This window comes from Syngnathus leptorhynchus, chromosome 16, assembly GCF_054491065.1.
Source record: "Syngnathus leptorhynchus isolate UIUO chromosome 16, UIUO_Slep, whole genome shotgun sequence".
Classification (NCBI taxonomy): Eukaryota; Metazoa; Chordata; class Actinopteri; order Syngnathiformes; family Syngnathidae; genus Syngnathus; species Syngnathus leptorhynchus.
Genome location: NC_141210.1, coordinates 7,700,536 through 7,724,576, shown reverse-complemented (window position 1 = coordinate 7,724,576; position 24,041 = coordinate 7,700,536). Strand labels below are relative to the sequence as shown.

General features: G+C 41.4%; 2 protein-coding genes and 6 non-coding genes across 8 annotated transcripts; all 8 read right to left on the bottom strand.

The window, feature by feature from the left end:
* Positions 1 to 12: 12 nt before the first annotated feature.
* Positions 13 to 3,470, bottom strand: LOC147044622 (cysteine protease atg4da-like). The gene is made up of 11 exons (XM_085933365.1): positions 3,336 to 3,470; positions 2,530 to 2,776; positions 2,356 to 2,439; positions 2,106 to 2,279; positions 1,733 to 2,030; positions 1,585 to 1,649; positions 1,336 to 1,484; positions 1,141 to 1,219; positions 972 to 1,048; positions 705 to 824; positions 13 to 600 (listed from the first exon to the last, which is right to left on the bottom strand). The coding sequence occupies exons 2-11, from the start codon at positions 2,723 to 2,725 to the stop codon at positions 433 to 435; spliced, it is 1,410 nt and encodes a 469-aa protein (XP_085789491.1). The 5' UTR covers positions 2,726 to 2,776; positions 3,336 to 3,470; the 3' UTR covers positions 13 to 432.
* A 220-nt stretch (positions 3,471 to 3,690) lies between these two features.
* LOC147044615 (microtubule-associated serine/threonine-protein kinase 1-like) lies at positions 3,691 to 22,839 on the bottom strand. Its single transcript, XM_085934488.1, has 29 exons — positions 22,616 to 22,839; positions 22,275 to 22,478; positions 19,602 to 19,633; positions 15,440 to 15,528; positions 15,145 to 15,220; positions 14,657 to 14,729; positions 14,097 to 14,257; positions 13,916 to 13,991; positions 13,064 to 13,273; positions 12,848 to 12,949; positions 12,013 to 12,145; positions 11,692 to 11,759; positions 11,452 to 11,528; positions 11,141 to 11,349; positions 10,940 to 11,078; positions 10,709 to 10,841; positions 10,459 to 10,624; positions 10,280 to 10,381; positions 9,804 to 9,926; positions 9,609 to 9,718; positions 9,357 to 9,517; positions 9,011 to 9,270; positions 8,758 to 8,940; positions 8,361 to 8,590; positions 8,122 to 8,244; positions 7,913 to 8,046; positions 7,638 to 7,825; positions 7,536 to 7,538; positions 3,691 to 7,378 (listed from the first exon to the last, which is right to left on the bottom strand). The coding sequence occupies exons 2-29, from the start codon at positions 22,311 to 22,313 to the stop codon at positions 5,808 to 5,810; spliced, it is 4,971 nt and encodes a 1,656-aa protein (XP_085790614.1). The 5' UTR covers positions 22,314 to 22,478; positions 22,616 to 22,839; the 3' UTR covers positions 3,691 to 5,807.
* On the bottom strand, positions 16,332 to 16,403 carry trnat-cgu (transfer RNA threonine (anticodon CGU)). The gene has a single exon. It is a non-coding gene; the product is annotated as a tRNA-Thr (tRNA).
* On the bottom strand, positions 16,549 to 16,620 carry trnat-ugu (transfer RNA threonine (anticodon UGU)). Its single transcript has one exon. It is a non-coding gene; the product is annotated as a tRNA-Thr (tRNA).
* trnat-cgu (transfer RNA threonine (anticodon CGU)) lies at positions 16,765 to 16,836 on the bottom strand. The gene has a single exon. It is a non-coding gene; the product is annotated as a tRNA-Thr (tRNA).
* trnat-cgu (transfer RNA threonine (anticodon CGU)) lies at positions 16,991 to 17,062 on the bottom strand. The gene has a single exon. It is a non-coding gene; the product is annotated as a tRNA-Thr (tRNA).
* trnat-cgu (transfer RNA threonine (anticodon CGU)) lies at positions 17,211 to 17,282 on the bottom strand. The gene has a single exon. It is a non-coding gene; the product is annotated as a tRNA-Thr (tRNA).
* Positions 17,439 to 17,510, bottom strand: trnat-cgu (transfer RNA threonine (anticodon CGU)). The gene has a single exon. It is a non-coding gene; the product is annotated as a tRNA-Thr (tRNA).
* Positions 22,840 to 24,041: the final 1,202 nt, after the last annotated feature.

Genomic DNA, 24,041 nt, shown 5'->3' with positions numbered 1-24,041 from the left:
TTATACAAGAAGACAAATATTTTCAATTTTATAAACCTTCTTGTCAAAAATGTACAGCATAGTAGAACACAGCCAGCAGTTTCTATTCCAAAAATGACAAAGGTAAAATTATATTAAAAATATACATAGATCACGAAGCTTACACTTTCCCCAGGCCAGTTATAACATTTAAGGACACAATCAGCGACATTCTTGACAACATTAAGTTATTTTCTTTCAAAAAACCAAGTCACATGCCGTTGAACAGTGAAATGCTATAATTGTCACAGGAACGCATCTATATATCGTGTCCATTATTGCTAGTACAGCGCTCGTTTTATGTTGTTGAATACAGTATGAGAAAAATAAAACATTTCCCCGAGTGTAACATGATTTGAACCCAAACCTCTAAACTATGAGGCATATTTTATATCCGATGTTTGCTAACTTGGCTCACAATAGAACAAACTCATCCATGCTGTCACTAGTGTCGACCCTCTTCAACCTGGACTTCCTCTGGATATAAGCGATGGCGTGGCTCTTGCTTTCGTTTTCTTCCACTCGACTATGACCTTCGGAAAATATAAACATGGGGTACGTCTCTGCAGATGTGGAGACAGCCTGGGGGACAGGGGAGATGGGTGTAACAAAACTACTAGATTCATGGTCATGAAAATGCTTTAAAATAATCTAGTTGCATGTAAATTTCCCACGTATCCACCTACCTCATCTACAACTTTGCACAGCATTTCAAAGTCCTTTTGACCTTTTGCGTAGAATCCAATGGTGCAGCTGGGATCCATGCGGGAAAAGGGCATTTTTCTTGGATATTTACAGTGAAATGACTGGAACATATCAAGATGAAAATTCAACAAATAAAGATTCCATTGGTTGCCACAGTGTGGTTAGTATGACATTGAAGTATTTTTTTAAAGGATCTAAATCTGATGTTCAAAGACAGCAAAAAGAAGAGTAACAACATTTCTGCTTACCTCTAAAGGAAAATTGCTTTTTGTTATATCCACCGTGGGTTGACAGTAATGAGGGTCCAAATACAACAGATGGTCATCTTGGACAAAGGAGAAGGTCATAAGTTAAAAAAAACAAAAAAATCTTCAAACAGCTAATCTGAATAATTCAAAGACATGGAACGGGATTTACCTTGGAAACCAACAAAGTAGAGCGAGTGCTTTGGTTTACCACCGATGATACCGATGCAGTATTCCAAGTTCAAGATTTTCTATGAATTAAGAAAAATAGAGGAAAGGTTGTTGGTTTGGTTGTTTGTAGACAGCAGACACATCCATGAAATAACTACTCAACACCGTCGAGGAGGTCAACTGTATATCAGACTACCTTGACACAGGTGATATAGGCAGGATTGAGCTCTTGTCCTCCAAGCCGCACTGGCACCAGGAGGATGATGGCCTTCCAAGTCTGACTAGAACCAGCAGAGATCCCAGCAAGACGTCGTCCGCACAACTCTTTCACATCATCAATGTAGACTGATTAAAACAAGAGAGTTACAAAAAAAAAAAAAAAAAACACTGTGAGCTAATTAACCGTGTATGTGTAAACAATTCAAGAAAAGAAGAAAGTACTAACTGGTGCAATCTTGTGCAACATAGACAGCAAGATTGGGAAGGTCAGATGATGCTTCTGCAGCTTTTCTGAAAAAAAAAAAATATATAATTTTCTGAGTAATATATTGTAAGGTAACTAAGACATGATACACAATTGATTAATTACTGACCGCAGCATATGTGCCACAATTGAGGGGCCGTACCAGTCCCCTGCTTTCTTCCCTAAGCTTTTGCCAAACTCGACCAGCTGATGTATCCCAAAAGGAGCTGAGGGGTGATCCGCAAACCACGATACAACTTTTCTGTGTGTGGACTCCATGCATCTATCCAGAAGGGAACCCAAACTCAGCTTTCGAACACATTTTCTGAGCCCTTGGGAATTTTGCAAACACACTGCTCTGGCTTCAGAACGAATCTCTAGGAGATCCATATCATCTTTGAACACATGGCTCGCAGAACAAGTCAAGCCTGGAAAAGATAAAAAAAAAAGAAAAAAAATGAGGTATGTCAGAAAAGTTCCCGAGTGACTTTGTGCTGTGTCACCTTGTGGCATCAGGTGTAAAAGCAGGCCTCGCGCTAACAACATCTGTCCTGTACGGAGAAGACATCCCCAGCCACTATCAGTGGTCAGATAGCAGCCTGTCAGCTGCGGGAAACCTCGTCTGTATGTCAACCACAGGAGAGCAGCAAAGGAGAGGTGGAAGCATTCGTTCTCCCCTGACATTGTAATAAAAAGACCAAATTATATTATCTCGCAAAGAAATCAATCATCATGCTTTAAATTCAACCTCACCTCGATCCCTGATTTGATACGACTTTCCAAACATAATCACAGGAGAGGTCTTGCTCAAATTAGATTTCTGCTTAAAGGACCAGCCTAATAAATTAGAAACAAGACGTCAAAAGATCAAATGATACGGAAACTACACACTTGTCGTTGTAATGAAGTCCGGCAGATAAAACAAACCGTATTTGACACTATTCCATGCTGAGACAAACTTGGATTTGAGTTTGCCTCTTTCCTCCGTGTCTTCTCTGCACTCTTCTTCATAGTTAGGAGAAGCAGCTGAGGTAGAAGGGACAAAGAGCCAGTCGTCCATGTATTCATCTGCAGGGGACTGACTCTCAGGGTAAGTCGAGGAGGGATTGAGGTTCATAAGCATCACATTTGAACAAGATTGGGCACGAGGAAACACCCATGGTCGCCAGAGCAGCTACGTATATGTAGATGAAGAACAAACAGAACAAAGAACTATTGTCATGACCATATAAACCAGTACATGTTCATTGGACCAAACAAGTTATGCATAATAATGTGGATTGATGGATCAAATTGGAGAACTGACTATGGTAGTTAAGAGAGGGAAACCATGTGACTGCACCCTGTGACTGAAGGAATTTCAGATATTTACTTCCAGCGCGGTCAATGTCTTCTGCCCACAGCATCAAAGTTGTGTCAAGGGACAGTTTGTTACTGTCACTGTGGATAAACTATTATTAATATATTCATACGGAAATGAAAAATGAATACATGCATTCGTAGTTTTGGTAAAATTATGTTCTAATTTTTTTTTGTATTAAAAAAAAAACGTAACGGAATGTAACGAGCTGAAGTGATCATATCTATAAGCAAGAGTCAATTGCAACCACGAAGAGCGACGGGCCATGACATTGCAATTAATTATAGCTACTTGTTTACAAACATTGGGTTACTATAGCAAACGAGAAAATAAAATGCACTACATTGTTAATATGTGACATAGTTGTTTTTACCTTCTTTCAGACATGTTCGTACTCTAAACCTTAATGTGTCAAATCTGTCAGTGAGGTTCAGAGAGGTTGTATCGTTGATAGTATTTAGTATTGAGCAAACGAAGCCTGCGGTTTCTACTTCCTTGTTTATAAAGCTAGCTGTAACGCGATTGGCTGATACTTAGCCAATGATCGTCCTCATTCTTCACGGCAATCCAAATTAATGAGTTGATAGAAAGCAAACGAAAGATCATTTCTGCGGTTTTATTTTTTTTTTTATAGCAACACAAGAACTTAGAATACACATCCTCATGGCCATACATAAAAATATGAATCACAGTCGATCAAGAACCATACAATGGACACACTGTATAGAACATGACTGGCAACAACCCCATCTCATAATGACACCGTACATTTAATATCTAAATGCAAAGACAGTTATGCCCATTATGATTTAAAAATTTCCACTCGTGTCGACTTGTATTCGTCTACCAAATGTTTGCACAGTAGTAAGCAATTGTGCCTGAGGTTCTTTTTCGCTTGGCATACAAGTTTTCTTTGTACTGAATGTCATTGACTACATTAATGATTCGTTCATGACAACTCTACCGTTCATATGTGACCAACAGTGACTTTGGAAGTATAGTTAAATGTATAAAAACAATTAAATTCCTTAACAGTGATATAATAATGGTTTGTAAACACTAGACAATATTTGACAAAAAATAAAGTGCAACTGTTTAACGCAAAAACAAGTGATTCCACTCTCAACCACATACATAGCAAATTGCATGAAATAAAGTTATAAGCTTTTATAGAAAATAAATAAACGAAAAATAAATAACATCTTCAACGACATTAGCTGTTGTGACCAGACGTCCACAAGATGGCAGTGTAAGGTGTTTTACGCCACACAAGACCAAAATGTAACAGGGGGGGGCGGGGGGGGAGTACACGTTTCTTTAAAAATGAACACACTCTTGAAACTATGTTTGGTTAAAATTGCACACGAGGAGTTTTAAAGAGGAGATTTTGATTCCTTGACACAAGGGTAGAGAAACATACACTGTTAACAGGGATTTTATCTTGAAAGGGGGTCCTCTGTTTACGACGGACTTCCGTTTCGCTAAACGACGCTAACGCAGTGGGAAAGTTATACTTATTTATATTCACGTGACAACGACTTCAGAAATTGCCTAAAATCCCAACAAACTCGTCCAGCAAATTGTATCCGTCTACAAGGCCAAATAATGAAAATCAAACGTGCACATGTTCTTTTTACAATAGCATCACAATGTCTTCACTTTTTTTTTTGTGACTAGACACAATAATAATTTTACACTTTGCATTGTGGCAATGCATGCGTTATTGAAGACTGTTATTCTTTATGAAGTTGCAGTTATGAGGAGAAAAGGCCGGTCGGAGGTTTTGTATCCCTTATAAGTTTTTATCCTTACCCCTTGCATAGGATAATTTTTTTAAATTCAACAGATCACTATAATACATTGTTTTTTTGTGTGTTGTCAGATGAAAACTGTTCAGAACATGTCACATGCATTCTTTTTCATGTACATTTAGCAGACACTGATATTTTTTTGTAAACAAAACAAATGAAAGCACAACATTCTTGCACAATAAATTATGAAATATAAAATGTATAATCTATCAGTATATGTAGAAAAACTCAACTTTTTAACTTGATGACCATTCAGTCCTCAATAAAATAATTCACATATAATAGCAATTGCGCACGTCAAAACGGAACACTTTGAAAGCAAAATAAATTTGCTTGCTTATTGCAACTACGTTTTCTTCTTTTTTCTTTCCACCTCTACTGGTCGACGGACACAATGTAAACTTGGTAATCCTGGACAGCTAAAGTGGCATTATTAGCACATTGCATAGTGTCCCTGTGCAAGTTCATCTCATTCTTAATCCCACTTGAATTCAGCCCTTTAACCAATCGGAACACCAGCCAGGTCCTTTGACAAGTATTTCGGTGTTTTGGTCCAGGCTCTAATAAGCTACTTTTTTTTTTTTTTTCTCGGTTACTTTTACAATGCGTGATTATATATGATCACTCTGCTAACCAAATTTAACTAAACTAAATCAAATGGAATGTGGTTTGCATGTGGAGATGGATGCAAAGTTTTTTTCACAGTGTTTACTACCTTGTGGTCTTCATTATTTTTTTTCTTATCTGCTTTTTCAATTTCTTGGATTTTCCATGCATTTGGTTTTTTGTTTTTTAAATATATCTACAACACACAATGACAAAGACATCCACGGGGTTATATAATATGCTACAGTGCGTACACATTTTCAAACCATAATTGATGCATCTTTTTTTTTTTTTAAGGTGTCCCAAGTCTCAAATGTAGTTATTTTCTTTTTAGGCGTTTGAATAAAAAGGTGTTAATTTATATATGTTTGGGTGCTTCTACAGTAAAAGGCAATACATTGGAGGGTTTGCTTCTTTTTGTTCTCTTATCACGAATGATGCTTGGAGCCTCGAGTGTTTCCTTTATCCAACTGGAGAACACCACCGACAGATGTTTGAGCCCCACGGCGTCCGGATCCACTGGAAGCTTCCGCCTTTCCCGCCGAGCTGCCTCGTTTGTCCTCGTTTGACTTGGAGCTGTCTTTGGCCTTGGAAGAGTCTTGCGACCCCCCTTTCATAGGCCCAAGTACCGTTTTGGCGACGCTTGTGAGCTGCGTGACAAAGCTGCCTCTATCCCCGGGAGACATGGCACGCGGCTTGCTGGAACAAGGTGAGGATGCGTTAGAAGAGGGGGACATGGGGTTTTCTTCCAACACCTCCAGGTGTGCCTTGTCCTCCTTCACTCCCCGGTAGGTCTTTGACGCTCTCTCCATTTTGGAGCTGACAACACTGTGGACCTGCACTGGGGTAGGAACTGAAGGAGCAGGACCTTTAACCCTGCTCACCTCTGTTTTTTTATCTTCTTTCTCAACGGACTCTGTGGTTTTACGTGGTTTGGATGATTCTGTAGTTGATCCTTTGCGGCAGCCGCTTTTGTCGGCACCTGCTATGTGTTTGGTTTTGTTGTCGGCATTCCCTAAAGCTTTAGTTGAAGAGACACTTTCGATGTGAGCATCCTTGGGCTTTCTCTCTTGCGGCTGGAGGCACTTAGTTGTCCCTGGAGTGGAGACTTTCTCACAAGGTTTGCTCTTGGAAACAGTCGCCTCACTAGTCATTGCATTTTGAGGTTTGAGCCCCTGTTTCGGCTTGGTGGGCGGAACTACCGCTGGAGAAGATGTGGTCTGAATTACAGCGGAACTCTGGAGAGCCCCAGAGGTGGATAATGTTTTATTTGGGTCAGCGGTGGATTCACTTTTTGTTGTTTTGGTGTCACTTTTGGATCCAGCAATGTTTTTCTCCGTTTCTGCGAACATTGTGTCACGGCTAAGTGGCGATTCCTGCCTTCCCAGTCTTCTAACAGGCTTCAAACTACTGATTTCCCCTCCCAGTGGTGGAGAAGGGGAGGAAGAGGATGAGGGAGAAGGTGGAGCAGGTCCATTCTCTCCCTCCATTTCAAGCAGACTCTGTAGGCTATGCTCGCAGTGGAAGGACTCTCTCCTGTAGTCCCCGTGTGTGACCTCCAGACTATGCTTGCGCAGACTCACCCCTCCCGTCAGAGGAGAAGGCGACGACGATGAGGAGGAGGAGGAAGGCAGAACAGGTCCTCCAAGCTTCTCCGCTGATTGCACTCGCTGCAGAAGGGGAGATCTAGGCGGCTCTGCGCTTTTGGGACGAGGACGGGCGACGGGAGGCGACGAGTGTAGCTTGACGGGGAATATCTGCGTGGTGTTGGAGCTGCCTACCGTGTGGCCGCTGAGAGGCGGAGGAGAAGACGTGGTAGGGGAAGGGGTGTGGGCTAAAGGCGATAAGGGGATGTTGCCGGCTGATTTGCAGCGAGCAGAGCGGTACTGGCGGTGAAGTTTGGGCGATAAGCCGTGGAGAGAGCTGGGCCTCATGTGGTGTGATGTGGCTGGGGAGTTGGGGGTGCTTGATGCTGGGGAGCTGCTTTGGGAGGTCGTGGCTAGGGAGGGAAAGTCATATCTTAGGGATCACGTTATGTTTCTTTTACGCTGCCTGAAAATTGCAAACATTTGAAAACAGCAAATTCACATCTTTGCTCATTTATTTATTTATCGTATATATATTTATAGATAGTTGTATTTTTTAATTTTGCAGACACCCTGAGAGATATTATCATAACATATATGATATCATATATATCATAATTGTTTGCATGCAAACAGAGAGATGAGTAAGCGCTCATGATTATTCGTACGAACCCATGTGTGGAGATTCCAGAGTGGATCGATAACTCTGAGTGGGTGAGCGGGCACAGAAGCTGTGGGTGGGAGATCCGGGTAGACTGTCTCCAGATGATAGCGAGCGATTCAAAGATGACAGACTTCGACTCGTGTGGAGCAAATTGGATTGCTTGGTGATTTTTCTGAACAAGGAGCTACGCTTCTTACTGTAACATAACCAAATGGAATAAAATGATGTGAATGCAGACAAGTTAAAAAAAAAGTGTTTATGATTACAAGTTGCATGAACTCACTCTTGCCCCTCTTTGGCTCCTGGCCTTTTGCTGCGTCGTGCCATTTTGCATTTATAGCTGGTCTTGCGTGCAGGTCCAACTTTTATAGATGTGTTCTCAAAGGGCGTGGTCGTAACGGTCACCTTGTTTCCACTCTGAAGATTAAATATCACTCATGTTAATTTACAAGTTATTTATTGGACTGGTGTCAATAGATAACTCCATCTCACCTTCAGGATGAGCTCCACCACTTCTGTATGGACCAGACCGTGAACTGACTCTCCATTTACGTGAGTGATAAGATCACCAGCACTAAGTCCAGCTTCTTGGGCGGGACCACCATCCTCCACATGCTGATATAAAAAATAATTGACTCAGTTAACTAGTGGTGCAAAAGTAGGCGTGACATCATGATGAGATGGACTATTTTCTTCACAGCTTGACCTGGCCCCACGTGGTGCTCACTCACCCAGACCATATGGTGGACGCTGTAGACGTCACTGTCTCCTATGTAGACTCGAATTGCTCGGAGAGTGAAGCCGTACTTCTTCCCGGAGCGATGGATGGTGATCGGGGAATGGAGGACGTTTACCACTGGACAGTAGTCTCGACTGGGCGAGGAGTCCCGAGAGGAGGGGTTGGACGAGAGGGAGCGAGGAGACATTGGGCTCGCTAGTGGGGAGGCTCCATGTTGCTCCACTGAGGGGAGGAGAAGTGATGAATTAATTTTTTTTATTAGATTTTTAATTAATTATTTATATGTCATATTTTTAAATTATTGTTATTATTTTTAATTAATTAATGAAAATTAATCCAATATATTAATTTGTGATAAATAAATAAAAATATACTGTATGATGTCTTACCTGCAGGAATGATGACGGATAAAGCGGTGGCAGAAGCAGATTTGATAACTTTATTTCCTGGTCGAGAGTTGCGTTTTTCTCCCTCCACTGAGAGCTGCTGGTGCCGAACTCGCCGCAGCACCAAGTTCGTGGTGGCCCCCCTGGCTCCTTGGGGTTCTGGAATCCCCAGAACAGCAGCACTGGCTGCTAAACAAAACAAGTGTAAACATTTCAAGGTTCAACTTTAATTGTGATCTACTGGTGCTTTTCTGACCTCCAGGTGTGAGCCCATTACTTTCTTTAAGGAATGTCTTCAGATCACCTTGGGAGGAGATGGCACCCATGGCTCCTTCCAGAGAAGTGCCTCTGACCTTCACTTGAGGCTGGCTCCTGGATTGGGACTGTTCGGAATCGACCTCGAGAGGTGAGGCCAAGCGGTGCGTATCCATGAGGGCAGAGAAGCGCCTTCGGGCTCCTGATGGAGGACTGTAGTCGCTCTCAATGAAGGAAGACTCAGAGCAGGACAAACGTTTCCTATAAGTTGGTCACAAATAAAATCAGAAAGCAATTCAAAAAGCATCAGAAGAAAAGTTGGATTATTTTTCTTATTTATCACTCACATCTCAGGTGATCCAGTCCTCCAACTCTTGTCCCTGAATGTAAAACTCCCGAGACTTTCTCTCTTAGCCATTCGATCCTCTCTTGGAACTTTGTGCTCCCGTAAAGTTACACTTGGGGTTTTATGCTCCAACTGGGACAGATGTTCCATACTGCTGTACACCTGCAACAAAAACAATACAGCTATGAGGTGCTGAACAATGGATTGAAAAATCATCAGTCATAGTAAGAAATAGCTTCGAAGCAGGTCTGACCTTACTAAAGCGAGGCGAACATGAAGAAAAGCGATGTAACTCCACAGGCTCATCATCATTGGTATCATCTTCATCGTATGAATGCACGTGATGGTAGCGCTCAGACCGTGCTAATGCGGGGAGAATAAAAAATAAGAATTAGCCGGCCCGAAAATAAAGGTATCACTTTTTTGGAGTGCTAATTTTAGACCGTACTGTCAAAATAACTTGTATCCTCCTCCGACTCCAGGTGAGGGATGAACTCGGCCTTTTGTCTCAGCAAGCTGTTCCAGTTCACCTCTGTGAAGAAGGGGTGCTGCTTCACTTCAAAAGCACCCCCTATTGGGCAAAGATTGGGGTGGGGTGGGGGGGATCAAGAAAATGCCAAAAATCAAGAAAAAATGCAAAAGAAAATGGAACACATTTCAAGAATGCTTTCTGAAGAACACTCTAAAGAATATTTATTTATTTATTCATTATTTTTATTTATTATCTAATTGTGTCATGAATAAGCAAAATAGATTCAATGTTACATTACTTTTTCATCATTATTACTGCAATTGGCTGGCAACTATTTGGCTCGTAAATATATTTATTATTAGTAAAAACGTTTTTTTTTTATTCTTAATTTCATTTTTTTTCTATGGAAGACAATATAAAAGCGTACAAGAATGTAAAACTAACTTACAGACCTGTTCCTAGTCGTACAAGTGGATTTGTTTGTAATAGAGAAGAAATGAGATGTTGGGCATCAACAGGAAGTGCTTCATCTCCTTCAGGCCATACTATGTCATCTGTACAATAAATCACATGAAATAAGCGGAATGATAAAAAGTTGGATTTAATATGCTGCTTTTGATGTTGCTCTCACCTGTTATAACTTGTCCAAATAGCTCCTCTGGAGTGTCTCCAAAAAAAGCCACACACCCAACTAAGAACTCATACAAGATGATCCCCATGGCCCACCAGTCCACGGGTTTTCCGTAACCTTGACGAAGAATTACCTCAGGAGCGATATACTCTGGAGTTCCACAGACCTCCAGGCAAAACAATATTTTACTTCATTAGTTGGACTGGAGCAAAACAAAAAAGGTGTGTAATATTTCCGTGCACTCTCCTACCTGTTTATCTAAAAACTCCCGAGTGTCCTTTTCGATGTGTCCTTCGTACAGGTTGGTGGTCAGACTCATCAGACCCATTTTAGACAGGCCAAAGTCGGTAAGCTTGATGTGGCCCATTGATGTTATTAGAAGACTGAGCAAATAGATGCAATAATAAGTAATTTTTCAACACTGCTCCATATCTTGTTTATATTCTATATTTTTGCATACGTGTGAGAAAAAAGATCTTACTTGTCAGGTTTGAGGTCACGATGGACAATACCATAGTTGTGTAAGTATTCAAGCGCAAGGACGGTTTCAGCAAAGTACATCCGAGCCATTTCCACCGGCAGGGCTCCGATGTTCTTCAGCAGAGTAGCACAGTCTCCTCCTGATAGTGAATTCACAACTTGAGTTTGTCACCAATATTTTCCCACCAAAAATGTTCCTCACCTTCGACGTACTCCATGACCATGCAGAGGTGTCGACGGGTCTCAAAGGAACAAAACATGGAGACCACAAAGGGGTTCTCGGCAAATGTGAGGATGTCTCTCTCGACGAAGGCCTGTTGGATCTGGTTCCTTAGGATCAGGTTCTGCTTGTTAATTTTCTTCATGGCAAAACGCTGGCGTGTCTCCAGGTGTCGGACCAGATAAACAGCACTGATCAAACAGACAACAACAAGAACATTTTGTGCAGAGTTATTGGCATTAGATAGGCTATCGTGGTTCATCATCATCATCATCATCATCTGCTCTGCTTACCCATATGCTCCATGACTAATGAGCTTGATGGTCTGGAAGTCTGCTTCACCTGGTGGTTTCATTGCTCTAATCTTACCCTTTGGATAACAGAGTATTGAGTCAATATCTACCTAGCAACATAGCTATTCAAATACAAAGGATCATTCTTAAGCGTGACGTTGCAAGGTATGGACAAAACATTTCAAAGTTAATGGTAGATGTATATGGATGATAGCAATACAGTAAAATCATACAGCTCACCTCTGTTGAGTCATCTGTTTCAGGTGTTAGAGGTCCTTCGCTGTCATAACTATCAAGGTTTACCATTTCTGATAAAGAACATAAATCTGAATTAGTTGTTGATTAAATATGGAAGGCATGCTGCTTTGTACGCATATTCACAAAAGTATTGGCCCACACAGGGCAATGCTTTCAAATTTTTTGTAAAAGAATGTATTTCTTTATTTTATTGATTTATTGTTTTATTTATGAATCGTTGACGTGATGTTTATTGCCATGTCCTACAAGCTTGGTGACCCAATATTTTTGCCTTAAGTGTAGTTTCTGCCTTGCCTCCCTCACCTTCGATTGGGTCCCTGGTGAGTCCCAACTGACTGACAATATAACGAGGGATGTCAGTTTTCATCAGGTGACCCTCCTTGGCAACATCCTCAGCCGCTTCCAGCAGATGGTAGAACTCCTCAGGGTTGAATTCCTGGGCGGTGCAATGGAACAATATGAATGAATAAAACCGCTGTTCATTTTTTAAGAACACTTAGACCTCCTACACTACTGTATTGTAATGTTGGTCATGCTGGAGATAAAGTGACATTTAGAAAATGGGAGACTAAGGTGAAGAGATGAACCATTTCCCTGCATGTGTCACCTGTCAATCAAAAACCGCATTAGCGTGTGACTGGTAGAGGTGAGGGGGATTGATAGATGTGGCACTAAAATCCCCAGACACACTCCGAAAGGCATCTTCCAACTCTAAATGGCATCATTGTCATGGTCTGCCTGCCCGCGAGCAGCATTGGGCCGCTGCCAAGTATTAGTCACACTATGCCAGGGCAAATTTTCATCTAAATGCAAATATCATCCTGACAAACAGGAGAGCTGGTTGGTTTTTTTTTTTTTTTCCCCACCAGATCGATGTTAAATGTTTGGGTTTTCTGCTTCCAGGACCTGAAGCATAAATTATCATTATGCTTAATATTAGGTAGCTAAATGAGTGCTAATGTTTATATATTCATATAAAGACATTAAGATTCACACTGAAGCAATTGAATTGTGGGGTAGTAAACGACATAACATTCATATGTTTTTTTTGTTTTTTGTTTTTTACCTCAATTCCATTAAAGTTGAAATGTGTAAAAGGAAAATAAAAACAAAACGTATGAGTGAAGAGTCATCTTACCAGACACTCCAAGAGCCTGGCAGGTCGGGATATGATGATGAGAAGCTTTTTTACCAACTCTGTGACAAACGCCACCTCGGAGCTCTCTGAACGTTCAAAGGCCTGACATTTCAAAAAAAGATCTCCATCAGTGAGAACGATTCAAGAAACAGCAAAGTGGATTTTTTTATTGCACGTCAATAAATAAATCCTGTGTTGTTATTTACTTCCACCTACATCATTGAGGAGCTTCTCCAGGTTTTCTTGCAGCTCGAAAAAGTACACAGATGTGATGAGTCCCTCGCAGGATTTGGTGAGGCAATCCCGAGAGAGCTCAATGATCTGGTGGTGGATGAAGCTGAGGACTCCATCGGCCAATGGGAGAACATTTTCAGGAGCGTAAGCGTGGATAAACTCCGCAAGCTTCCCTTCCATCTGCGCAGTAGCCTTGCGAAAAGAAAGGTTGATGGGTAGAAAAGTGATTTTGAGTCTTTTCCGCCATACAATGTCAATTTAAATTGATTTGTCTCAAAACATTAACTACACTTGCATTTTATGAAGCTTTTAGTTCGTTTCCTTTCGGTACCGACTCGAGACTCTCGAGACATTAAAATCTAATGAGGTGAAGAACGTGACAGTGGTTGCGCTAGAGCGAACTGTGAGCAGGAAATGCCGATTTAAATTAAATCTTAATTATAGAGGAGATGTTCATTAAATGGATGAAATAACACTGGTCAATAAATTATTCCTTTTTTATTTTTAAATCAAAGATGCAGGTGATTTATTTTCAGAAACAATGATCAAATCTGTATTCCTCATGATTTTAGGGGTCAAACTTGAAAAGAAAAATCGGAAATATCCACAAAACTTGATATGAAAAAAAAAAAGCTTCACGCTGTTAAGCAGTGTAATTGGGATGTACCATAATTGTTAATTAATAAATATATTAAGGTTGACCTCACTATAAAAGTTGCTTTTGTCTTCCTGTATTTTTACTTTCACTTCCTTTTGTACGTTCACTCGTTTGAACTTTTTACTTGTGTCTGTGGCCCTCAAGTGTTATTTGACGTCCCTGCATTTATTTCTCACCTTTGGAAAGCGTTCCTTGTACACGTGGTTCATCATGACTATCTCGTTATCGTAGCAGGAAGAGGAGCGTCCTGGGCTGGAAGGAGTAAGAATACAGAAAGATGAAAAGGGGCTCATCTGCACATTTCTTCAACTTTACCAGGGTAAGGCTGTTTTTCGCTGTCATGATGACGCTGCTGACCTGAGACTGCGAGAGCGTGGGCGCATGTGTGGAGAGGAGCGTCCGCCATCATCATCGGTGATGCTCTCCGAGCTCCCAAAGTGCTTAGATAAAAAGTGGAGCTCATCCATGGTGGGCTGGAACGGCAGCTGGTGCAGCCGCTCATGAGAGGAGCTGGACGACTAGAGAATTACGTGACATGAGAGGGCAGAGAAGAAGGCGGAGCAGGAACAGGAAGCACATGGGGATGGAGACAGGAAGGGGGGGGGGGCAATGTTAAACAGGAAGGAGAAACAAAAATTGAGGTGATAATGAAGAAAAAGCAACACAAAAGACTGAGTACATACACAATGACACTTTGGCCCTTTAAACTTGCTAACAGATTGACTTCCTGGTATTATCACATCCAATCATTTTCTCTATGTCGTTTCCTGCTTAGGGTCGTGGGAGTAGCTACAAGTGTTTCTAAAGTTTTAAAGCTAGTAGCAAAACATCTGTTCGAAAGGTATTTAACTCTTCCACATGGGATCTCCTTAAATGAAATGGATGCTGATGATGCTTTTTTTCACTCAGTTACTTACTGTTGAGCTGGGAGTATTGGTACCATAACCAGATGAGGGCAAAGATGCTAAAGACCAACGTCGTCCATCAGCCCTGTTGAAAAAATAAAATACAAAACATCTTACTGACATGTTTCTTTATTCCTGAGTAGATTTTTGGTCATGTTCTCTTTTTCTTGTCAGTATACAGTATTTCTGCACCGGCTCTGAAATAGTCCAAAACCTCAACACATATTAAAAAAACAAAAAAAAAACACCTGTCCACTTCCACCAGCAGAATAGGGAGTCAATAAACAAAGAGTAGCTGTGAATGTAATGACTTGGCCCAGGCGCACATGAGTCAGCCTGTTGGGCTGCCAGAAAGTGTGAATACAGCGAGAGCCTGCCTGCCTGCCTGCTTCCCAGCACGTGTAAGACCTCACACAACAACAACACCTCCTGGAGCATTCATCTGGTGCGCACTTGTTGTTGCCACAGATCATAAACACAAGTTGGCAATGTATAGTGACCTTCTGGAGGAGGCGAAGGAGAAGTGCGCAGGGGTACTTGGAGAGAAATTTCGCGGGCTGTCCAGTGGACTGCCTCCTGAAATATAAGAAACAAAAGGTCAAATGAGCTACAATCAAGCTCCATTTCCTGTGAGTAAAGCCAAATGAACTTGGAAGTAGCCTGATTGCACAAAACAATCAACTCTAGTGAAGATGAAATGAAATGAAAAATGATCAACCTTGTCGTGCTTGTTGGATTTTATACTGTAATAATAATTCTTGTTGAAGTGTGGCACGACGGCGCTACTGTACTTACCGAGGTGTCCGGGGAGAGGGGAGTGTGGGCGAGGCAGAGTGGGGGAGGTGGTGGTCAAGATGAGGCTTTTCCTGTTGCTTGTTCGACAACTACAAATAAAAACAGAAATATATACAGTACATACATTAAAAAAATAATATACACATTTTTTTCCAGTGTAAAATTTTACCTTGAGGCCTCTCATCGCTTTACCCAACCAAGAATATCCTGATCGATCAAGTCTACTGAGAATAAACCAGCCTCGTGGATATTGATCCTGAATGCCGATACTGTTAATGCATATATGGCACTTTGTGAACTGGGTCAATGACATTATGTTCTAACATTTACACAGCAATACCCGCCCCATGACACTAACTAGCATCTACTGTATTTACCTCAGGCAAGATCATAGAGCAACACAAACTGTCTGTTTACAAAGTGGATTTCAAAGTGATGCTCAGAGTACTTTAGTTGTTGTTCAAGATCAAGTGAGGGCAGGAGAAAGCGAGGCACTCAGTGAATTGAGCCTGGAGAAGACAGGCAGTCACGCAAGATGCATGATGGAGAAAAAGAAAGTACTGCATCCGAATTCTGATCTGACCGCTGCGTGATGCATCTGACCGATTCGTAAAAAGGCATCGAGGGCAATTTGATGTAAAACAAGGAAAATAATCAGCGGGAGCTCAGGGCACTCCCAGTGGTGCTCATCATCTTCATAGGTGAAAGGTAAACATGACCTAGATTTTTCTCATAGTTTATTCATACTGCACAAACACGCCATCGGTATTGTCATTGTGGAAATATATTATAAAGCCAAGCTGCCATCCTCTGTATGCGGTGACAATAATTGGGATTCTGTTGAACACCAATGATGAAAAATTGCCTGAAATTTGATTTCACAACATCAATAAGGTACGGATGGGGGTTGAACCCATGATCTTCGGTTTACGAGACCGACGCCTTACCACTCGGCCACCGCACCTGACAATACCTGAGAAGTAACTGTTATTGTCATTGTAGAAAAATTGCTCTCATAAAGCCAAACTGCCATCCTCTGTATGCAGCGACAATAATTGGGATTCTGTGTAACACCAATGCTGGAAAAATTGCATTTCACAACATCAGTAAGGTACAGATGGGGGTTGAACCCATGATCTTCGGTTTACAAGACCGACGCCTTACCACTTGGCCACCGCACCTGACAATACCTGAGAAGTAACTGTTATTGTCATTGTAGAAAAATTGCTCTCATAAAGCCAAGCTGCCATCCTCTGTATGCAGCGACAATAATTGGGATTCTGTTGAACACCAATGATGGAAAAATGCATTTCACAACATCAGTAAGGTACGGATGGGGGTTGAACCCATGATCTTCGGTTTACGAGACCGACGCCTTACCACTCGGCCACCGCACCTGACGATACCTGAAAAGTAACTGTTATTGTCATTGTAGAAAAAATCCTCTTATAAAGCCAAGCTGCCATCCTCTGTATGCAGCAACAATAATTGGGATTCTGTTGAACACCAATGATGAAAAATTGCCTGAAATTTGATTTCACAACATCAATAAGGTACGGATGGGGGTTGAACCCATGATCTTCGGTTTACGAGACCGACGCCTTACCACTTGGCCACCGCACCTGACAATACCTGAGGAGTAACTGTTGTTGTTGTCATTTTAGAAAAGATGCTCTCATAAATGGAAGCTGCCATCCTCCGTATGCAGCGACAATAATTGGGATTCTGTTGAACACCAATGCTGGAAAATTTGTATTTCACAACATCAGTAAGGTACGGATGGGGGTTGAACCCATGATCTTCGGTTTACGAGACCGACGCCTTACCACTTGGCCACCGCACCTGACAATGCAAAGGATGTAACTGTTGTTGTTGTCATTGTAGAAAAAATGCTCTCATAGTCAAGCTGCCATCCTCTGTATGCAGCGACAATAATTGGGATTCTGTTGAACACCAATGCTGGAAAAATTGTCTAAAATTTGATTTCACAACATCAACAAGGTACGGATGGGGGTTGAACCCATGATCTTCGGTTTACGAGACCGACGCCTTACCACTTGGCCACCGCACCTGACAATACCTGAGCAGTAACTGATAAATAGCCGAGGCATCACCTTGCCACATTTTGGAATTCATTTATACGCATATACAGTATGTAAATATATTTGTGTCATACTGCAGGTGTCGAGTGCACCAACTATTGACTCTGATCAAAAGTTTAGCTCATCTTCAATCCACTAGATAAAACCAAGGTGGGGGCATTATTACAACAGGATTTATTTGCTTCTGGCTGTGCTGCAAGTGAATGTAAATGAACAAAAAAAAGCACTCAAGAAACCAAAAGTAAGTAACAAGAGTAAATAAAGGATGAAAGAGTGAGACAGTAAAAGCTAGTATGCGTGTCTTGTATACGAGCTGAGCCCTAATGGGAGAGCGGACACAGATATCACCCAAGGGCCCTTCGCTCTATCTCAGCCTTTCCATCCTTCACCTCTTGCATAACCTCCCTTTTTTTTTTTGTCGTCATGCTTCTACATCATTTGCATCTTGGAGGTTGCGCACGTGTCTTGATGTCTTCTAGCCAGTGAGAAGTTGATTATATACGAGAGCAGCGTTGTTGAACTGTTGACTCTGTTCACGACATTTAATCATATTCACTGTGATTGGCTGGATCCAATCCAGGGTGTACGCAAAGTCCGCTGGGTTATTCGCCAACACGCCCGCGACCCGAATGAGGATAAGTCATATAAAAAAATGGCTAGATGGATGGATAATAATATTCAGATAATTAGCTCTCTGCACAAGATAAACTGCACACTAACAGTGTTCTGGAATGGAAGCGGCTTCATTAGATTTTTTTTTTATACGCAATATTTCATCTTTTTTTTTACGTATTACTGTATGTGATCCACTGGCAAAGTTTCCTTTAGTGTGAAAATATTTTGTTTCATATTTGCTATTACTGAAGCACACAATTGTGTGAATCAAATAAATGTCAGCAGACACGAAAAAAAAAAAAAAAACCTTATTTTTTTTTTAGCACCTACTTTCCAACACACAATGCTTTTGATTCAAGTGGCCACTTAATTATGCCTTTTAACCCTACTTTAAAAGGGTGCCATAAAAGGTCACCGTTGATGGAACAATGACGCAGGTTTCTCTCCAACCTCGCCGGGTAGAGCACCATCAGCTTCCTGTCTTGACCATTTATTTCTTATTCAACATGTTGGGTGCAGTAGATTGTGACGCGAGCTGTCAGAACGCAGCAGGTCTCTCAATGCCCCACAGAGCTCCAAGCTGATTTCAAAGTACAATAGTGTGTGTGTGTGTGTGTGTGTGTGTGTGTGTGTGTGTGTGTGTGTGTGTGTGTGTGTGTGTGTGTGTGTGTGTGTGTGTGTGTGTGTGTGTGTGTGTGTGTGTGTGTGTGGCAGTGCAGCAACACAAAAGAGTCAACAAGGGATAGTGGTTCATTTTTCCATAGTATGGTTGTTACATGTATTCTTTCCATCTGTTTTTACTTGGGTGCACATAAAGATGAGTTAAAAGCTTTTTACTTCAGCCAATGAAAAGGATGAATGAATGATGATGGAGATACAAGGTCATGTGGAGTGTTACATAACATGTTGAACAGACTTCAAGATTTTTGCAGGAGGGCAAAAGCTGGTGAGAATGCATGTTCTGTATTCTCAGAATGGGTCTGCAGTGTTTGAATGGATGGAGGAGGGAGAGAATGTGAAGTCAATGAACTCATCTATAATGTATGGTGGCTGGTCATATCCTACAAGGGGAGATGGGATTGGGTACGAACGCCCGGCCTGCATTTAAATGAAGGACGGCTCGAGTATTGAAAAGAAAAATGGCAGTCGTGAAGCAAAAAAAAAAAACACCCTCTCGCATGAATTTCTTTTTTTTTTAAACTGGTAATTCTTTTTGTATAATTGTTTTGAATCAAACTCAATAAATGAAGAATAGTAAACACAAGCAAAATAGGCAATACTTGATTTCAGCACCACGGACAGCAGCCAGGCTCTGACAGCCATCACTCCGCCTTACTTCACACACACACACCACTGAGCTTCCTTAAAGAAACACACTTCAGGGACAAAAGAAAAGATGGAGGGAGCAAGGACAAAAGAAAAGGAGAAGTGAAGATAAAACTCACCTGCTGCTTTTGCGAGGCAGTGGCAAATCCTTCTGGAACAAACAGAAAAATACACAAAAAAGAGATCAGGTACAGAAAAATAGGTGCAGCTAAAGTCAGAGAGAAGGAGAAAAGCTGCTCAACCATATTTGTTTTTTCTTAACTAAACAATATTGTAAAAGACTATACTCAGTCTATTTTTGCTGCTTTTGTGTATATCAAACCTTTAAACATCTGCTCGCTGTCCCTCCGAGGGACTTTTGGCTTTTCAGGCAATCGCAAGTTGGCACATTAAACAAAGTGCAGCTGTTTAAAGGCCGTGCTTTTCCACTTGAGAAACTTGAGTGGAAATGTAGGTCAACTCGCTTTTATTGAATGTTGTGGTTGCCTCTGCACGCCGGCCGGCTTTTGGGCAGGAGAAATAAACAAGCCACAGCTAGACAAGGCACAGTTCTGATTGGGTCACACTGTACTCACAAATTGGCATAATCATTTTCCAAGAAATGTCAAAGCAAGGAGAAATCAGCATGACATTCCGCGTCATTCCCTTTTTGTTCACGTTGTTGCGACTCAACAATTAAATTGAATAAACTACTGAATGTCTGTGATGGAAATCAAATTAAAAGATGAGTTTATGAGATAATTAAGCAGATTTTCAAATCTGCAAATATAATTTGATAATTAAGTCAAAAGCGTGGAGTGAGGCCAATGAGGCTACAGACTATGCGGAAAAATCGAATCTTTATGCAAACATGGCTTTAATTAGACTACTAAAAATTCAACAACATTAATTCTCCATCACTTGCACATTAGAATGCCAGATGCTATATTTTTTTTCTTTCCCTTCACATTGTGGCCTGGCAAACATTGTCAAACATAGGCAAATAATACCTTTGTGAATTCTCCATAAACAGCACAAAATATATGCAGGAAATAAACACATGATTTATATAGACATTGCTCCAATTTGAGATCTGACCCGTCATTTGTTTATTTAAATTCACTGACCAGTGACCCCGCCCCCCAAATCTATTAATTATCTACAGAAATTTGCAAGATAAACATTGTGGCATGGTTGAGATCAGAGAACTGTTGCCAAGGTCTCGACATCACCACTCCAGTTTATAATTTAGAATGCAAACTAAATGAATTAAAGTGGCCAGTGGGGCTTAAAAATGAATAAGTCACTCTACTGTATGTCCACATTATACTTACTTGTATAAATGCATTGAAATCCAGTTCATGAGCATTTTTGGATCAATCCATTTTCCAAATCCAGCTCTTAAAACACAATGAGTTCTTCATTTGTCCATGTGACAATTGTATGGAGTCATTTCATGTGACCTTTGCCCTCTAACTGCAGGGGAGTGGGATGTGTCACCATATGGTGCACAAAGAATCATGTGGATGTGAAAGAGAAAGCAAAACAGTTGGCTTGATGAGACCCAAGGGAATGACAAGGCCAGCCAATCAGATGTCAACACACATTTTCACACTATATGCACACACAGGCATACAGGAGGAGCTAAATGTCAACATATATATATTTTCTTATAATGTGAAGAGATTTGCCAGACAATCATTGTCTCACCTAGCAATGATGATAAGTTTCCCTGCAGCTTATTATATATACATCATGGCAGCACAGCCAGGAGCTTAGTCGTGGGAGATAATGAGACATGAACCCATCAGCACACTTCCCTAGTAATCCTTCCTTGATACCTTTCTCCATCCTCTCATAATAGGGGTCAATTTGCAGCTAACCAGTTTCAAAGTACAAATTCCAAGCCTTTGTGAGCAATTTGTGGTTGGCACGTCGCTAACGGAATGAATAAATGGAAATAAATGCAAAGAGAGACATGCGCACAAGAGGCTGCGTTCCGCCCGGCAGGCTGCTCATCTCTGCTCAGTACACTTGACTGAATCATGCAGAGATTGGGGGTGGGGGGGGGGGTATGAGCCATGATTAAGCAGGAAGCTTCATATCGGATGAGCACAGTGCTTTGCGTCAGCACGCATGGGGTGGGATACATTTGAAACATTTTGTCAAACACATTGTTTGGCCTACTTAAGCTTAGCTGTGATCCTACTAGCAGAGGAGAACAATGATGGGCTTGAGAAAACACACTTTTGGGACCATCAGGAAAGAGATCGTTCTAATAGTACAACAGAGTAGTAATATAAATGTAACTTTTTGCAGATTTTTAAAAAAATATATTTTTATAAAATACCCCGGCTGTGCAGCTTCAAAGTCCTGCCAATGTTAAATTTTACTATTCATTAAATTTAATTGAATGATTGTAATTTTCCCGTTATTTTTAATGTGTTTAACTCATTGTTATTGTACACAATTACTGTATATACACAATTATGTTTATTGTTTGATATCATCAGATGATGAGATATCTTTATCCATTGATTTAATCATTCATCTGTGTATATGTATATCTGCAAAACGCTTTAATTATGCAGTTATAGTACCATATTATGTTTTCTGTAGTTTTGTTTTTAAACATGACTGTAGAGAAATGTGAACCAATTAATTGTTGAATGAGACAAAAGTTGAGTTACTAGTGCACAACACGGAAACAACCATGCACGATTTATAAACAAAATCTGCAAATCTAGATGCTACAATACACGCAATAAAAATCGAAGATCACGTCACAGAGGCGATGTCAAGCATGAGCTCACCTGCAGCCTCCGGCGTCGTATTATGCCCGAGTCATCCATGGCTTTAACAAGTGCAATATGACAATCAAATAATCAGCTCGTTCCGATCTTTCTTTGGACTTCAGATTCTTTCAAAGCTGCACTGCAACAGCGGCATCAAAGTCCTGAGCTGAGGGGTCCGGTGTCACGTCGAGGAGGCACAAATGTCAAGCGGCCCCATTGTGTCTGCTCGGAATTTGCGTCACAAAAAAAAAAAAAAAAAAAGCAGAACCTCACTGTTGACAGCCGTGCAGTTGTTTTCCGAGCATCCTTGACACCGCACCAGAGGTTTGGAGTTGGGACTCCAATTTAGGAGCACTAACCTGGTCCTGTCTAGTCCTGCTGTGTCACAACAGTACCAAGAAGAAACGCGAGCTTCTTTCCACGCGAGAACTGCGACTTCCAAAGCCCAGCTGGGCCAAATGCCTATTTGACGTCCAGCAGAAGGGCAGCCGAGAGTCGCTTACTCATGCCAGAGCGACCTAATAGACAAATCTTCTCGATCAAACACTGTTTTCTCTTCAGTCGTCCATCTTCACTTGCAATAAAAGTGGGAAAGCTTTTGCAGCAGCAAGCAGCAAGCAGCAGCAGCAACGCGATATTTGGTGACTCCTTTCTGGGATTCCCTCTCGCCCCTCCTTCTCTTCTTCATCCCTCCTCCTCCGCGCTAACGACTCACGCTCTCCTCACATCATTGGAGCTTCACGCAACGTGCGCCGTGATGCGTCATCACAAGTCCCGGTTTTGGTTGAGTCCATAGCAGGCTGGGTGGAAACTGGTTCAACAAGCGACGTTCAGCACCATAGATAGTGACACCAGGTTGGATAGATGGATAGATGGATAGATGGATAGATGGATGGATGGATGGATGGATGGATGGATGGATGGATGGATGGATGGATGGATGGATGGATGGATGGATGGTAAACACAACGGGCTGACGCAAACAGAGAAAGAAAAACTAATATGAACATGAAACACAAAAACAATCCAAGATAAGATGTCACAATATTTTTTCTATATTCCAGACGGAGGTCATTGTTGTTGCATAATGGCTTTCACGGATTTTATGACAAGGCAAATGAACAGTTTGACCTCCCAAAGTCTTTTTAAATGTCTTTATAGTAGCCTAAATGTAGCATGGTGATTAGCATATGTGCCTCACAGTCAAGACATTTTTATCATCTTTATTATGCATGACAGCATTAAATACAAAAGATGGGATCAAGTTAAAAAAAAAAAGTTCTACTCCAATGTAAAGTTGCAGAAGGTGGATGATTTGACGAAGATTAAATTGAACAGAATTAGTGACAGAATGTACGCAGGGATGTCGCCAGAAAAAAACGATCCAGTAAGCAGGCTGTTGTGCGTCAGATTAAATGGAGCCATGAAGGCCATCTGCTTGGCAGTGAAGAAGCCAGAGCGTCTCTGTGTTGACATGGGGGCTTTGTTTTGTGGCCTGGAGGCAAGCTGTGCAAACCCCAACACGCACACCTTTCACAGTAGCATCAACCTGGCTCAGAGCTACACAAAACCTTGTTACCTCTCTGCTCCATCAAAGCTTGAACAAAAGCTCTTCTTAGCCAACACTCCAGAGGACACATAGCGGAGAAATGAGGCAACAGATTAGTGCTGCAGCACCAGAAGCGTAAAAAAAAAGCCAAGTGCAGGTGGACGTTGTGCCCAAAGGGAAGCAATTAATTGAGTTTCACAGTGGCCTCATTTTAATTGTCGAGAAATGAATTGCTT

Excerpts from the sequence above, each read along its gene's own strand:
- LOC147044622 (XM_085933365.1), bottom strand. The coding sequence starts at position 2,725 with ATGCTTATGAACCTCAATCCCTCCTCGACTTACCCTGAGAGTCAGTCC. Across the intron at positions 2,440-2,529 it reads ATGGAATAGTGTCAAATACG|GCTGGTCCTTTAAGCAGAAA; the intron begins GTTTGTTTTATC and ends CTAATTTATTAG. Across the intron at positions 1,485-1,584 it reads TGTTGCACAAGATTGCACCA|TCTACATTGATGATGTGAAA; the intron begins GTTAGTACTTTC and ends TGTTTTAATCAG.
- LOC147044615 (XM_085934488.1), bottom strand. The coding sequence starts at position 22,313 with ATGGATGACTCGGGCATAATACGACGCCGGAGGCTGCAG. Across the intron at positions 9,719-9,803 it reads GGATACAAGTTATTTTGACA|CACGGTCTGAGCGCTACCAT; the intron begins GTACGGTCTAAA and ends TCCCCGCATTAG. Across the intron at positions 8,047-8,121 it reads TGGTGGAGCTCATCCTGAAG|AGTGGAAACAAGGTGACCGT; the intron begins GTGAGATGGAGT and ends TTTAATCTTCAG.